The 16,882-nt window shown below is 42.6% G+C and overlaps 1 protein-coding gene across 2 annotated transcripts; it reads right to left on the bottom strand.

The window, feature by feature from the left end:
• Window positions 1–427: 427 nt before the first annotated feature.
• On the bottom strand, window positions 428–11,374 carry stom (stomatin). 2 transcript variants are annotated; one of them, XM_079289862.1, is made up of 8 exons: window positions 11,017–11,372; window positions 10,434–10,460; window positions 9,968–10,077; window positions 9,561–9,633; window positions 4,938–5,020; window positions 4,587–4,790; window positions 2,741–2,875; window positions 428–2,616 (listed from the first exon to the last, which is right to left on the bottom strand). In XM_079289862.1, exons 1-8 carry the CDS (start codon window positions 11,075–11,077, stop codon window positions 2,428–2,430), a joined length of 882 nt encoding a protein of 293 aa, XP_079145988.1. In that variant the 5' UTR covers window positions 11,078–11,372; the 3' UTR covers window positions 428–2,427. The 2 variants fall into 2 exon arrangements, with proteins under 2 accessions (XP_079145988.1, XP_079145989.1); XM_079289863.1 differs by lacking the exon at window positions 10,434–10,460 and having other exon boundaries at window positions 11,017–11,374.
• Window positions 11,375–16,882: the final 5,508 nt, after the last annotated feature.

Here is a 16,882-nt window from a genome sequence, read left to right as displayed (position 1 = left end):
TTTGTTTTATATATTGATAACAAAACCTATCCACGAGTGAAATGTAATGAAAACAAAGTCTTGGTGTGCTGCAACATCACAAAAGACACCTGCCAAGAAAATGCAACCAATGCCTTAAATATTTCTTCCTCTAGTTTACAGAAAACCTGCTTTTAAGATGTTAAGTTAAGATGGCTCTTACGATATTTATTATTATTTTTTAGATTTAACTGGATTCATGTCCAGGAAAGCTTGTGTGACGCTACAGTAGCCAACTTTAAATGGGAAACCAACGCTTTGCTGCTTTACAATCAGATACGTCTTCTGTGACCCTTTCTAAAAGTTTCCCTCGTTAGTTTCAATAAAACGTGTCAAGTGCTTGATGGCTCTGCTTGTACAAACACGTACACTGATCTGAAAAGAATAAAATCCAGAAACAAAAAACGTTTTTTGATCGTGTCTTTATTTAAAGTCTTTGTATATTCGTATTATGTCAGGATAAAACTATATCAAACATTAGCAAACTGTACAAAATAGTGTTACACAACCATAAATTCTGAATAAAACTTTTAAAAATAAGTGATGTGTTGAACATGAACATAACATGCTACAATGAGCAGGGTCTCTTCTGAAAGTGAAAGCCAAATCATAAGAGCTAAAAGACACGAGAATGATGCAACACTACCGAGTGGCTGCTCGGCGATCAGCAGCACGATGTGGTCGTATGCATGTCACCATCTTTACTCCAGATTCTCTGCCATCAAGCTGTCGCAAAAATAATACTCTCGCTCCGTTGTGGCTTCTCAAATAAACAGGAGTTAAAATGATGGAACAGCCTTTGTATTTTACAAAAAATAATAAATCTACAGCGCTTACTTTACACCTGAAACCCGGTCTAGTCACAGCAAAACTATAGTAAACTTCTCACGACTGCAGTTCTACTTATTCTGTATAGATACACATCACCACTACTGAGTCAGACAGACACTAAATGAATACTCGAAACGTACAGCTACACTTTGTCCTTTCTATGTCAAAAGGAGGAGAAATGGAACAACTACATGTCAGTTTTAAATGAGATAAATACAAAGAGGTTGAACTATTTGGCTTGTTTGCACCTAGAAAGAGCTCGTGTGATAAAATACTGTCCCTTACCGTTAATTACGTAGTGCATAGAAACGTGATATTAGGCTGTAAAATGAATCGATGGCAGTAAGTTAAGGCTTTTGGCAGAACGGCTTCTGCTAAGCAGTGAAACTGTCTGGTGGACGAAATAATAGGAACCTACAAAACACACAGTACCACCTGTACAGCTGATAAGTGTTCACTTCAGCCACAGACAACTCTACGGTTATCTGAGGCGCTCCTAACATGTCGTCCACCCTTCTAAATATATTGTATACTACGTATGAACAGAACGCAGACTGTAAACATATACATGTAATATCCAGCCTGACTGCCAAGTTTTATGTAATCTGCTACAAAAGTATTGGCAACTGGAGAGAAAGTGAAGTTCGTGTGTGTGTGTGTGTGTGTGTTATTATTTGCATGTCACTTTGTCCAAACCCTACTCTCTGAAGGGGCTACTTTAAGATAAGTGCCAACCTCTCGTGTAGGTTAGTATTGTGATACAGCAAACAAAAGGATTACGCCACTGCAGCTTTTGCGTGGATCCGCCTCTAGAAGAGCAACAGCAGACCTTCATGCCAGCATGCCAGTGTTTGGTGCCGAGGTGAGAATGAGTTTTATCCTAAAATTCAGAAAAAAAACAACAAAAACCTTTCAATGGGCAGACTGCTGCTCCCTCCTGGTGTAGAGTTACTTCCTCTTCCACAAATCTACATAACTATGTCACCAGGGGACTATAATCATATAATTTCAAATCATTTTATGTGATTCATATAAAGTCAGCTGTGGTCTTTGAAGGGTGAGCTGTTGTGGCAACTAACATTTGGTTGTTATTTGCCAAATGGTCTTGGTGCATCAGGAGTCACACACAAACTTCCTAAGCTTCATCTTAGCACTGCTGGTTCAAAGAGACATGCTTAATAGACACAGAAGCCTAAATATGTGTGTGTAAGTGATGCATGTTGTGTGTGGGTGTGTGTGTGTGTGTGTGTGAACGAGGGATGTCCACGGTGAGCTTTTATAGAGGCCACGATCAAACTGTATAGAATGAATATCAGCTGATAACGATCGATGTGATCTGTGTCCGGAATAATAATAAACGTCTGCAAAGCCAACAGCAGATGGAATAAAAGGCATTTACAATACAAAACATTCAAATTGGATGTAGCGCTTTGAAATGCGGCAACAAAGCTCTTTGAGTCAACAGAGCGTCGGAGTAAAAGGACAGCACCTTTACCGGTTAGTTACTCGGCCTATCGAACCAAAATGAACCGAAACTGACATCGCTAATGTGAACAGTGGTGCTTCGAGACTCCCTCCTCAGCGTTTCATGAAGCCCTGCATCATCTCCAGGGGCAGCGGGAAGATGATGGTGGAGTTCTTCTCGGCGGCGATGGTGCTGAGGGTCTGAAGGTAGCGCAGCTGCAGGCCAGACGGAGACTCCGCAATCACCAGGGAGGCCTCTTTCAGAGCCCGCGACGCGTTCATCTCTCCCTCCGCTGCGATCACCTTTGAGAGGGAAAAACAACACAGAGGGTGAGGGATGACGCCTGCATGCATGAAATCAATACCAATATGCACAAATGATGAATGAACACCGGTGTGGATACCGGTTTGAACAGAACCACCTTACCTTGGCTCTGGCCTCACGGGTGGCCTCAGCCTCAGCCGCCATGGCTCTCTGCAGCTGGAGGGGCAGCTTGACGTCTTTGATCTCCACCCGCTCCACCTTGATCCCCCAGTCGTCTGTGGCGTTATCCAGAGTGGACTGAGGAGACAAGAGAGCGTTCAAGCCGTTGGCTTAAGTTTCCGGAGCATCTGTCGAAATATCTCATTTTGTCAGCATTTGACAAACACTGGCTACATGTCGACACTTTCTTGTGCGATTAGAGGAAGAAAAAAAAGTGAAAGATCGAAGACCAAGATCCGCCCAAAACTCTCTCCTCTTTCAAAGCCAACCATCGGGCTCTTTTCAATTTGTCCAGCAGATGGAGCTCCACCTGAGCGCATGTTGCTCTCCTGCAGACAGAAATGTGTCTGTACAGTGGAGCTGCTGGAGAAAGGAGCTTCGTTCTTGTTGTATTTCATTCAAAATCAGACAAAGACTCGTGCTGTGAAAACATTATTATAAGGTCTAAAGCTAATGCTCTATAAAGACCACTGTGTTTAAGTGTTATCTAGTAAACAGTGATGCAAGGCTCTTAAAGCAGCAGATTCACTCTCAGTTCACAGCTTCTGCTTCGATTTAAGCAATCATCACTACATTACACGCTCATAGTCGTCTGAACACTGAACCAGAGACTTCGTCTGTGTGATTACATCTTCAAACAGATGTTGACGTCTAAATGGTTTATTAATTCAATCCTGTGCCAGACGATGGCGGCAAAGCCCCAGCACAGTATACTATAGGAGGAGGAGGAAGAGGAGAACCGGTCTTCAGCGGGGACGGTGAACTGGGAGTGCTGGTTTGGAGAACCCCCCCCCCCCCATTTGACACATAATCAACTTAATAAATAAACTTAATACAGGGAGAATGGTGAGCTGGTACAATCTCCCGGGAGAAGTTTAAAAGATTAGAAGAAGAAGCTAGCTCCATATTCTCAGTACGGACATCATGGCAGAGGAGAAGAGGCCGAAGAGGATGTTGACAGAGGAAGGAAGGAAGGAAGGAAGGAAGGAAGGAAGGGAATAAGCGAGTGACGAGAGTAAACCTCAGACTGCAGAGTGTTTATATTGTCCTGCTGTAAGCTGCATACTGTACATCGCTGCCTGTGCCATTTATAACTGTGACCTTATCAGTGTCTCACACAGTTATGCGTTTAGAGTCACATTAGAGCGCTTTGTAATTTATGTGCCTGGGCTGAAAACGCAGAAAAACTAAAACCTTCAGTGTTTTAAATGATTTGTATTGTAATGTAAATGAACTACCGACTGATCGCTGACAAACCGTCCGACTGTGCGTGCATCAGGAATAAATATTAAATCAGTGACAGAAGCTCGACAAACTGGAAGTAAAAGTTTCATGAATCAATAAATAATTGAAGTCAGAAGGCAAACTAACAGCTGCGCTCTACACGGAGCACAGGATTACCTCAGGTTTTCCTGGTTTACAGCGGATACACACTTTCACTGCAGTTTGTTAGTTTAACTGACACCGAGTTCAGGCAAACCGGCTCCAAGGCAAGGTGCCACCGTAATCCTGCATTCTGCTTTCTCCACCAGCCAGTCAGGAGGCTCATAGTGTCGCCTACATCTAGTTTATCTGTGCAACATGTTCATATGAACACGCTTTCTGCATGATGCTTCAGGGTGCATTATTGCAAAGAATATTCATCAGTGCAGCTTTCCCATCATCATGATTTATTTTCTTTTTCTACATAAGAGAGGAGGCACACATGTCTGGCTCCCCACAGCTCTGGCAGCATGTGAGCGCTAGCGTGTTGCGTTGGATCACAACGCTAACAGCTACTGGACTCTACCTGCATGCTGTGTGCGATTTCTTCCCGGTCGGACAGGATCTCCGCCAGGTTCTTAGTGCCCAGGACGTTCCTCAGGGTGGTCTGGGCCAACAGCCGGGTAGCGGCATCCGCATTGGTGATGTTGGCCACAGCCAGAGTGGCATTCTGGACCCGGTAGTACACCACGCCGTCCACACTCACCGTCACAGAGTCTTTGGTCAGAATCTGAGAGCGGGGCGGGGATTCAACACGCACGTTAGGCAATAGAAAGGGAGAAATTGTTTCGTGATCACAATGGATTTGATGTCCTTTGAGTGTCTGCGAGTGTGACAAAGTGTTTGTTTCATGTAATTGGAAGTGTGCGAGTCATACCTCCTGGGGGGGGATGTCGAAGGAGATGGTGCGCATGTCCACATTGATGAAGCTGTCAGTGCACGGCAAGATGAAGAACAGCCCTGCGGAATCACGAGAACGCAAACAGTTTTTAACAAAGACTGAAGCCCCGGTAAACACAATAATGAGGACGCGTCTTCACAAATGTTTGAAAACACCGGGATGAATGGAACTCTGGCAGGAGGCCACGTCGAGCTTCTCTTTGTAAGACTGCAGCTGTGCCGACGGCGAGGCAAAGCTGCAGATACTCGCAGCTTTCATGAGCCGGGGTTTCAAGTCGCGAATGATTGAATTAGTGCATTAGACGACACGTGGCATGTGCCTGAGTGGAACAGACATGTGCTAGGTGTGCGATCATTTAGCAAACATTAACGCCACACCGGTAAAAAAGACTAGCGGGGGGGCGGGGAGGGGGCGGCGCTTCCCGTCAGGATATTGTGTTTTTAAATGGTGAGATCACAGCCATCTGCTCAGGAGCGGGAGAGGAAGGCAACGGCAGTCTCCTCGTGGCGTTTCCAGCATTCTCGACGATCACGGCTCCCGTCAGACGAGAGGAGAGGCCTCGGTTGCCCTCAGAGACTCCTGTAAACCATCTTGTGGTGCAGCGGAAAATTCCACAAATAAGCATCGTGGGAAAAAAACCTGTTTCCAATAAACACCTCTGTTTATGGCAGAAGTGGATACAGATGCAAAATGTTCCACAAACACAGCCTTTTCATTTCATGATAAACTATCCCAGCAAGCCTGCTTTAAACTGCAGTAAATATTCAGGGAAGCGCTCCAAGTCACAATTGTATGAGAGGCGTTGTAGACGGGAGAGAGGGAGCCAGATTATGAGCGGGAGGGCGAGGGGCATTACAGGGAAATGAATGCTGATTTCAGCGAACCGGCATCGGTTCCTCCAGCTCCTCAGGAACGTGAAGTTTGCTGGCGGAGAGCTATAATTACTCCACACTGTCATAAACAGGGGTCCCCTGGCACTCCGAGGAGTCACATTTCAGCATTTTGAGAGGACACTGCCTGGGTTTCTTTAGATCCCGTAAAACAAGAAATCAAAGATGAAAAGACAGCCAGTTATGAGGTGCATGCAAATTATTCCTCGTGGGAGTCTGCATTTTTTATTTATTTTTTTGTTTTACTTAAACAAATCCAGCGCCTCTCACAACAGAAGTCACGTCGCTGAGAATAGATTAAATCACTCAGACCTTGAACAGAAACGTATGCAACAGCAGAAATGAGGCTCTGTGGACCGGGAGCCCTTCTAAACTTGTGGAGAACTTTGAGGTGGAGCTTCTGCTTGTTGTTATGATTAGGCCTTCATAGTTCTCCATTTTGAATTTGTAACTGTAATCTGTATTTGACTTGTCATTTGTAACCCCCCCCCCCCCCCTCGAGTGTGATTCTTCCCATGCTCAGAGTGTTTGCCTGACTCTCGGGATGAAAATGTCCACCAGCAGCTTGACATTTGTGGTTCTGAGTGAAATGTCTCAACTGCTACTGAATGGACGAAGTGTAGCGCAGACATTCATGTCTCCCTCTGGTTGAATTGTAAAGATTCTGGTGATCCCCCGACTGTTTCTCTTGCTCCGTCATTAGGTTTTTATTTGCCCAATAGCTCGATTAAAGCTCAAACACCTGCAGAACTAACAACATTTTCATTAGTCTCAGCTGTTCTTAGAGTTAAGTGTCACACGTGCTGATGTTAGGCCTTGCAGTGCATTATAGTGCAGCATCACAGAGCTGCTCGCATGGTGCGAGACTCTTAAGTCTTGTTTTACTCTTTCATAGAGCAAACATGTCTTTCATGAAATAGAACTGCATATTGAAAACACCAAAGTAACAGAATTTGGATTGTATACTAACAACATCTGATGAGCATTGATATGTGAAACATTATGTATGAAACTTTTGTTTACATGATGTAACATTTAGGGATTACTTGCAGGCACCAACCACTGTAATTTGGGCTTTAAAGGGTTACACTGTGTGATCGTAGGGCTGTTGACAATGAAGACTCACAGACGACGACAAATATCGGATAATACTAAATATTGGTTGTTGGTATCAGCCTTAAAAACACAGTATCCATCAGGCTGAATTGAACATGTTCTTCCTGAGGAAAAAGCCCCGAAACTGTCAAAGAACAGAAGTTTACGTATTTGGACACACGTATTTAGATAGATGTAGAGTTATTGTCTTCCGGTGGTCCCCAAGGACCTCCGTTCCACCGACACAGCACTTTTGTTAAGCTTGGCCTATTAAGCTTGGCCTTTTAACTTCTTCTGTTTCACCAGTCAATTCAGGATTTAAGTGTGACAATTAAATCAATGACTTAGGTAAATTAGACTTAGTGTTTGAAAAGAATGAACCAAACATCTCTATATTTTTCAATTGTCATTATTTATTGCTTCATGAACTACACATGCTCACTTTTCTATTACATACAAATAACAAGTAAATACATGATGTATACAACTTGGTTGCAAATTAACCATCAACATCAAATATCTGGCACCCTGCGTCACTCTGGCACACTGCGTCGCTCTCTGTCACTCTCTGGCAGCTTGTGTCACTCTGCGTCACTCTCTGGCAGCGTGTGTCACTCTGCGTCACTCTGTCACCCTGCATCACTCTCTGGCAGCTTGTGTCACTCTGCGTCACTCTCTGGCAGCTTGTGTCACTCTGCGTCACTCTCTGGCAGCTTGTGTCACTCTGCGTCACTCTCTGGCAGCTTGTGTCACTCTGCGTCACCCTCTGTCACCCTGCGTCACTCTCTGGCAGCTTGTGTCACCCTGCGTCACTCTCTGGCAGCTTGTGTCACCCTGCGTCACTCTCTGGCAGCTTGTGTCACCCTGCGTCACTCTCTGGCAGCTTGTGTCACCCTGCGTCACTCTCTGGCAGCTTGTGTCACCTACTGACTAGGGTTGGGCACCGAAACTCTGTGCCCGTATGGAACCGGTTCCTATACGTTCGGTACCTACTGGACCGAAACGTAACGCAGATTTCGGTGCTTCATTTCGGTGCCTGCGCCGATTGAAATACTTTTTTTACACTACCCTGATGACTCCGTCCTGGCAGCAGGACTCGGTCCTCCGCTCCTCACTCATAGTATTATTACAACGGGGTACGTAGCGCTGTCGCTCATGAGCACAACAACACAAGCACGCGAAAGCTTCTTCTTCTCCTCCTTTTTGGTGTACTGGCGGTTGGCAAACGAATTGGCGCATTACCGCCACCAACTGGTAAAATAAAATAAGGCATGAGACGTGTCGTATTTTGCCAGAGGGGGAAAATATGCTCATATCCCTGCAAAAGAATTGCTGCAGTGTGTGTACAAAGTGTGTGTGTGTTTTGTATTTATTTATATTTATTTAAGTACACTGTAAACTGTTAACAGTTAACATATTGTTCATAGTTAAAAGGTTTGAAGCTGTAGTTTGAAGCCAAGTGTTTTGTATTTATTTATATTTATAGTATACTTTACCAGTTAATATATTGTTCAATTTGAAGAAAAAAGTATCGGTTCAGGCACCGTTCAGGCACCGGTATCGTTTTAAAAGTATCGTTTTAGCACCGGTATTGGAAAAAAACCCAAATGATACCCAACCCTACTACTGACATACATATACATATAAGTAATCACTCTGCGTCACCCTGCGTCACTCTCTGGCAGCTTGTGTCACTCTGCGTCACTCTCTGGCAGCTTGTGTCACCTACTGACATACATATACATATAAGCAGAGGAAGAGTGAAGATATTTTCAAACATGTATTTTTGGATTGGACATTTTATGTCTTTTAATTTTAATTTTAATTTTAATTTGTATATATACTTTTAAATGATTATAAAACGGATGATTTATTTTCATTATTTTAGCCGATTGTTGTAAATTACTATAAAAGTAATAATTTGGAAAGTGTATTATGTTCCATTTTGTTGCAAAACCAGCAAAATCATACTTAAATAAAATGAATGAGAAACAAAAAAGTACAACGTACTTACTCTAAGGATGCATACAGAGAACAGGGGCTCCGGTGACTCAACTAAAATCATAAAACTGATTTATGGAAGCTGATCTGTCGTAACAACAACGGGTGTTCTCAGGAAATGTCTCAGGAAATGTGGCTCCGCCCCCTCAGCTCCGCAGCCTCTTGACGGTTGCCGAACTATGCTCGCCTGCCACAGCTGAATCTTTCCGCTGAACTGACACAGACTGCCACTGAGTGACGCTGAGTGACACAAACTGACGCCGAGTGACACAGACTGACGCTGAGTGACGCAGAGGTGCCAGTGCCACAAGAAGGATCTCGGCCCTGCACCTGCCATCAGCGCTAAAAGAAAGCATCTTAGTGTAACATAATCCAGAGGGGACACACAGAACAGGGCAATACGTCAATATTATATCGATATCGTGATATCAGGGTAGATATTGCCTTCGTGTTGTCTTTCCTTGGTTTTTAAGGCCTTATATTCTTCAAAATCTCATTGTGTAAATATATGCCAACCCTTCACTATCATCACAGTATTGACAGAGGTATTTGGTCAAAAATATCACAATATTTGATTTGCTGGTATGTATTAAAAATTTTAAAAAGGACTGACCTGGACCTTTGGCTCCTCCTCGCAAAATGCGCCCCAGGCGAAAGATAATGGCTCGCTCGTACTCCTTCACAATCTGTGGACAGAGACAAACCACAGGCTTGTATACGAGTCTGTTCCTTCTCTTATTTGACATTCTAAATGTAGTTAGTAATTGAGATATGCTAATGGTACTCATTTTAATAAAAAGCACAAATCACACTGCTCACTGGGGATACTTTTAGTAAAGTAAATGCTAAACAATGATTCACCAGCTCTGATGACCCAAATAAATACACATAATATGAGTTAGCTGTACAAACCCTACAATTTAAATGTAATAAAAACAGATATAATATAATATAGGTATATTATACCAGCTAGCTTTGCTTGTAAAGTGGAAAATGAACTGGAGTTGACCAGCAGCTGACCTTAAGGCACATCCATACGGAGATGGGCAGAGTGACCAGCATGAGGACAATGGAGAGCGCCACCAACAGCCAGCCACACAAGCCGATGTCATAGTCTGAATTCTCCAAAGCTGAGGGGGAAAGAAGACAAACACACACGTGGGAATATCTTAATATACACCCAATCTGATGCATGTGCAAACAGCTGCTAACGAGAAGCAAGTGCATTCAGATGCCAGCTGTTACTAAAAGCACACACTTCTAATACAATCATGCCTCAGAGCAGCTTTCATCCATCTCTAAACACCCGCTTATTGTAAATGTGTTATGGTTAGTCTCATGTCACCTCTGCGCGCGCGCACACAGAGACACACACACACACACACACACACACACACACACACACACACACACACACACATCACCCTGTCTGCAGCATTCCACTAGTCAAAGTGAGATACGGACATGCGATGTATGAGATCCCTACCTTGAACGTCATGTAAAGTGATGTGACCTACAGACAAAGTGATAAGTCAGAACGCCATTGAACGACTCACAGTAACGTTGCAGTAGTGAGGCACGGCTGAGTAACGGATACATGGTGTGAAAACAATACATGTCAGTGAGCGGCCCGGGTGCTGATGCTGCGGATCATCCCTGACGTTACGTCACTGACATAATCAATAGTGATTAGCGCGAGGCTTCACCAGCTGAACCCACCCTGTGACGAAGAGTCATTGAGGTTGATTAAGCTAACTAGGCTAGCTGCACATGCTACAGTGAGTGTCAAGGGTTTAACCCAGCTATCTTCACGGAATAACTATAGCCAGTCTGTAGTTGTCACGGAATAACTACAGCCATTGTCTGTAGTTGTCACGGAATAACTATAGCCATTGTCTTTGTTCTTAAGGAATGATGTAAGTTACATCATTCCTCAAGAACAAAGACAATGGCTGCACAGCCGTTAACGTTAGGTGTCTGCATTCAACGCTAGCTGTGATGGCCTCTGTGGCCAAGCTGCCCGAAATAGCACATTTATTTAAGAAGTAACGTTAATAAGCGAGCGTTACCCGATTGACGCTCTCGTCTTCTGGAGTCTTTCATTGCGACTTCTTCGTTGTCGGTATCCATAACATACGACAGATATAATATGTAACGGTGCAGGCGAGCGGTTGCAGCCCTGTGTTTACACGGAGTGGCCGTGTCCCAGTGAGCTGATGCTGAGGGGGGGTAGTGCCCTCTTGTTTGGGTTTTTTTCCCCTTATGGGTGACTTGTAGGTGCAGTGACGCAGAAAGGGAGGCACGTTCTGCAAGCGGTTCAGCCTTCAACAGAGTAGACCAAATTCATACACACAATTCATTTGAATGGTCCGTCTTTGCTGCAGAAGCAGTGAAGTCGTACTGAGTCTGACATCAAATGCAGTCTTCTTCTGTGGAGGCTACATTTCCAAAACATCATGATTCACCAATCAAAAAGCAACAGTTAAGTTTACAGTTTAGTTTGAGCTGGAACTGGATGACGTCCAAATATCAGGCACTAGCACAATGTTCTGGGATGAGGTCTGGGCCTCAGAGGTCCACCCACATACCAGCGGGGCGTATTCTCTGTGGCAGCTGGGATCTAAATGCACCAGCACTTTAAACTGGCTAATATGAGATGGCTATTTATAGGCCACTGTGCAGAATGACCTAACAGCTGAAAGCAGCTCCCAATAATAACCTTTTCCAAGCTAACTGTCAGTGGTAGGATTCAACACTGAAGATGGTTGTTATATCACTCCAGGTATACGAAGATGAATCATGTGAAATGCTGTCCATAAGTGCAAACCTATTGCAATGCAAACCAGACATGTCTATGGGCACAGGGTGCCTGCAACCATAAGCCATGCCTGTTTCTATAGAGCTGCAGAGCAAGCTTGAGAAATAAATACAAATGTCACCAGATCAAGCATATAAGGGGATAAGTGAATAAAAACATCTATAGTGGCTACAAATGGGGAAGAAGAAAAATGAAGACTGCTTACATATGTTGTCGGTGGATAACGAAAGCAAACACACACTTTGACATAAAACAAATAACCTTAAGAGCAACACAATGAGCACTATAGTCATGGGAGTGACAATGGGCATGACCTTTCCTGGTGGTATATTGTAATTATCAATTTGAAACCTAAATTTCCATTACTATCCCATTTATCTTCGTTAGTTTAAACAATTAGTTTAAAAAACCTTGAAGAGTATTAGCTTTTTCCTTTTTAGTTTCTTTCGACTCATCGTAAATGAACACATAGTTGAGAATGAGGTCACTAAGAAGTATTTGGATGGAAATCCAGCTATAGTGACCACTGGTGCCAGTATAGTCCTTATGTGACTGCCTGAGGACTGGTCCATCTCGAGCTGCCTATAGGTCTGTTTGCTGGGCAAAAACTGCCCATGAACACACAAGCCAGGCCTTTAGTAACATGATGCTAAAGGCCTGCAGGTTGATTAGTCTGTTTATTCAGTTAATCCTCAAGTGATGTGGTTCTTCAGTTCACTTTGTATTGATTCCTTAAGTTTACACTATTTTCTAATGGAGCTGACATTGCTGTTCAATTAAAATGAACTGCGGAGAGTTGCCCTAAATTACAATAAATTAGTAGACTGGTGCACATTTTTAAAGAACAGCGTATTTTCAAAAATAAAATAAGCAGCTCACTGTAATTAAAAGCCCTTTAGATATCCTCACAGCACATGCAGATATTATTATAAAAATGACCATCAGCATTAAATGTTATAATCACAAGCTGTGCAATAAAGCAGACTTGCAGTGTGTATTTGGGAATTGCTTCAGTGCCCTTTTGTGTGGACCAATCCATATCGGTAAGCCTCATTTAGTCTCAGCTACTATTTCAGAGGCAGCCCCGTCGGCGGAGTTCAGGTGGTGGCCTGCACAGAAAATCCAGGCAATTCCAGCAAGTGTGATTATCCTGGGAAAGTGAAGTGATGGTGGTTCGTGCATGTTGGAGTGGCCCAGAGCTCCATCCCATCTAATCCTCTTTTAATTAGGGTGAGGGAAAATGCGGGACCCCTCCTGGATTAGTCACAGCACATTGACAAAGCACCAAGCTGGGACCAGTGTACAGGTCTGGTGGCCAGTGTGGCCAGTTAGGTAGAGGGAAGACCCTCTCAGGCGTGAACAAATGCCCTCTTATTTCCCAGCGGCTACCTGGAGTCTGGCCTCCCTGCCTCCATGAACCAAAGTGTCTTTGGTCTCTGGTGAACTGGGAGGATAAGTTACAGCGTATGATTCGCTCATCCCTCCACCCCCGTTTCACTCTCACTTGATAGGCCACTGTATCTGCAGTCACACTTGCTCCCTATTATCCACCCTTTTTGCTGATCCTACAGGGTACTTTGCCCTCCTCGTTATCTCTCTCCATCCCTAACTATCTCTCTTCATGCTCTGTCCGTCCATTTCTCCGTCCCTCCTTCTTTTCGTGGTCAATAATGGAGGCTCAGCCTCATGCTGATGAGGATTGAGGTGAACAAAACAATCGATTAAATAGTCTGCGCTGCCCACTCAGATCCTTGAACATGTACAGATAGGGATTACACCAGCCAGTTTAATGTTTCACGACACAAAGAAAGTCATGCAATCAATAGAGATTAGTGCTTCAGATCTACATGCAAAGTAGCACACGAGAAAATGAATCAATGCAGTGCAAATGATGTATTTTACAGTAATTGTTTGAAAATATCTTTACATCCCAGATGTTTTTGCTGTATCTTCAGGAGGATTTTAGGCAAATGGAGACACACCACTGGACATATTTTGTATTCACAGATTTGCTTAAAGAACTGAGCAATATCTCGGCCCTATAGATGTTTGAAAAGTGATCGGTTAAGTGACCACTGGGGGTCACTGGGGTGGTTCCAGTGAGTTTCATCGTGCAACTATCAGCAGACTACGGCCAATGAGTCAATTGAAGTGATCTGGTGTCATCTAAGAATGAAAAAAAGAGCATTGCTTTTACTATATTGAAAAAATGATTTCCTTGATGAACATTCGGTTGTCTAGTGTGTTATATCAGAGCCTATAAGGAGTCAACAAATAGAACTCTATGGAAAACAGGAACAAACTGAGAGCAGGAACACTTCTGTTTGTTTCATAAAGAGTCAACTTCACCCCAGTAATATGGGGACCATTATGTATTCAAATAATATTAATAAACAAATGGTGTCAGATGTCCTTTCTGCAGTTGGTGCAGTGAAAGTGTTTGTGGATTCGATAGTGTGACTAGATGGGGGTTGACATATGAATTCATAATTTCTCCATGAACAACAACTGTCCAAGACAATCCGCATAAAGTACATCACCTGTTCCCAGCTGTTTATTTCCCCTGCAGAGCCAACAGTTGCCATTCTGAATGTTTGAATGCTGTATATACAGTATATATATATATATATATATATATATATATATATATATATATATATATATATATATATATATATATATATATATATATATATATATATATATATATATATATAAATGGCACATGCACGGTGGAACAATGACTTTGACCACATAGTGTAACGTCCATGTGTTGTAATGATCGTTTATCGTGAGTTATTGCGCAATGTACCGAAATTATGACCTGTTGGATAAATCGCTGAAAATGTGAAAATGCCGGATGTAAAGCAGCCAAACTATTTCAAAAGTCTATCAAAATACAACGAGAGGAATCTCGACTAACAGATGGAAGGCCCGTACCGGAGCCAATCAGGCTTCACGGGAGACATTTGGCACCTGTGACACATGCTCTGAGACGCTCACGGTTTCATTGTGGTGGGCAGGTTGGATGCCTGTTGAAGGGGGCAAACATCTGACTGTAGCCTTCAGGACCCACTGTATGTCTCACTGACATCAGCAATCAGATCCACACAAAAATAGTATAAACTTTCTTTTCTCCGATTTTTATATCTCTTACTCAGGTAAGTTAGCAAGATAGCAATTATTGAGATAGTATTAGTCGTATTTAAGAAGATTAAGAAACACATTAAAATGACTTGTAGTATTTTATGAGAGAAGGATTCCCATCGTGGGAAACTCAGCTCAAGTGAAAGCGTCCCATATATTAACAGATCATATTATTTCTAATATAGTTATTTAGGGATAATATTAGTCGTATAGTGGTTCTTCCACCAGATATACAACATTATCTTCTGCATACATTTCAAAACTTGATGTCACCATACTAAAAATGCTGATAACGATGTTATCGTGAGATCTATAGAAAGTGTGACCCAAAAAAACAACAATGCAGTAAATAAAATTCATCTTTAACTTTGTTCATTGTGCATTTTGTCTCTTTTTGGCAAATTAATTTCCCTAAAAAATAAGAGCGTAGATGGAGAGAAAGTCTGTAAACTGTACATCACTGTACAAAAGTGTGATTTACGAGGCGCTGGATTATTTACACAATGTATGAACATGATGCCAATAATTCATTTTAGATTTTATCATTTTCTTTCATGCGCGTACGCTGAATGCAGCTAGAACCGGCACACAGTTAGCTTAGCTTAGCATAAAGACTGGAAACAGTCTCTCAGAATCTCATTTCTTTATATATAATCCAGTTTACAGACATAATAATATTCTCATTTAATTAAAATTCCCTTTCCCAAAATGTCAAACTCTTTCTTTAAGTTGTTCTTTAAAAAGTAATTTGCTCTCTCTGGATAAAGGATGCAAATAAAACTGTAATGGATGGAAACAATCCCTCCATTCGAGATACTTCAGTAACTACAGAGCCACGTTGTTCCTCTCTATTATGAAGAAAAAGATGATTTTAAACAATCACGATTGCTGCATACAGGTGAACTTCCTCCCCATGTTCCTCCTGAGCGCTCCCCACTGCTGGTTTGTAAAAGACAAGGTGGCAGACAGTAGCGCTGCACATAAGTGCATCACAGGCCAATATCGATCCTGGCGATGTTGGTCCAGACTGTATCTGCCTGATAGGCTTATTATCTGGACTGACGGGGTCATACGGCTGTTGAGGAAAAGAAGTTCCCTGAGCAGTGTATTTTATTTCACTGTGTATCGCTCACAGCGGTGGGTACGTCGCAGCGTCCGATTCTCTGGACGACACCAACACCAGACAGGGTCATTAATGCTGAGGAAGGTGAGGAGAAGTGGCTGGTGTCAAGTGGACACGCTTTAGTCAAAGTTCAGCTCCTCCTGCCTCTCAGCCTGTAACACTGGGTGGCAGTGTGTCCCTCTCAACAGAAATCTTTCACCTCCAGCAGAGGAGCTCAGCCTGTGAGGAGTGAGTCTCTGAGGCTAGCTCCACTCGGTGTGATCAGCTCAAGATGAATCGATTACTCCTAAAAATGACTTCACCCCTATACCTAAAGCACTGGGTATTATCCTTTACTGTTATCAATCAAATAAGCAGTATGCGTCAACGTAAACATGCCATCTCGACTCAGACAGGTGCAAGAAATAAAATAAAGTGATATGCATTTTTAAATAAATGCCTGAGGCCATAATGATTACTGTACAAACAACATTTAACGTCAGTCACTGTAACGTTTTGTTTTCCTTCAATCTGAATGATTTGCTGATATTTGTAAGCGATGCACTTATTCTGATATAGATATTATTTTTATAAAGCTACGGTGGGTCTTGTTAATTCATTTAAAATACGGTCATATAGACTTGATGTCATAGACTATTGTTTGTCGTTTCTAAATCTAAATCTTTGAGAGTTCATATTCTGCACTTTCTAGATTTTTTATCGAAATATAATCTGATGTTGTACAACCAAAAAAAATTTCATTCAAACTGCATCCGCAACAAACTCTTTCACATTTTAACATTTGACCCTGAAATCTAACTCGACTTTGTGTCTGTTACTTTTGTATTCATGTGTTTTTACTGAAGGC

This window comes from Melanostigma gelatinosum (genome assembly GCF_949748355.1).
Source record: "Melanostigma gelatinosum genome assembly, chromosome: 18".
Classification (NCBI taxonomy): domain Eukaryota; kingdom Metazoa; phylum Chordata; class Actinopteri; order Perciformes; family Zoarcidae; genus Melanostigma; species Melanostigma gelatinosum.
This window is presented reverse-complemented; position numbering and strand designations above follow the sequence as displayed.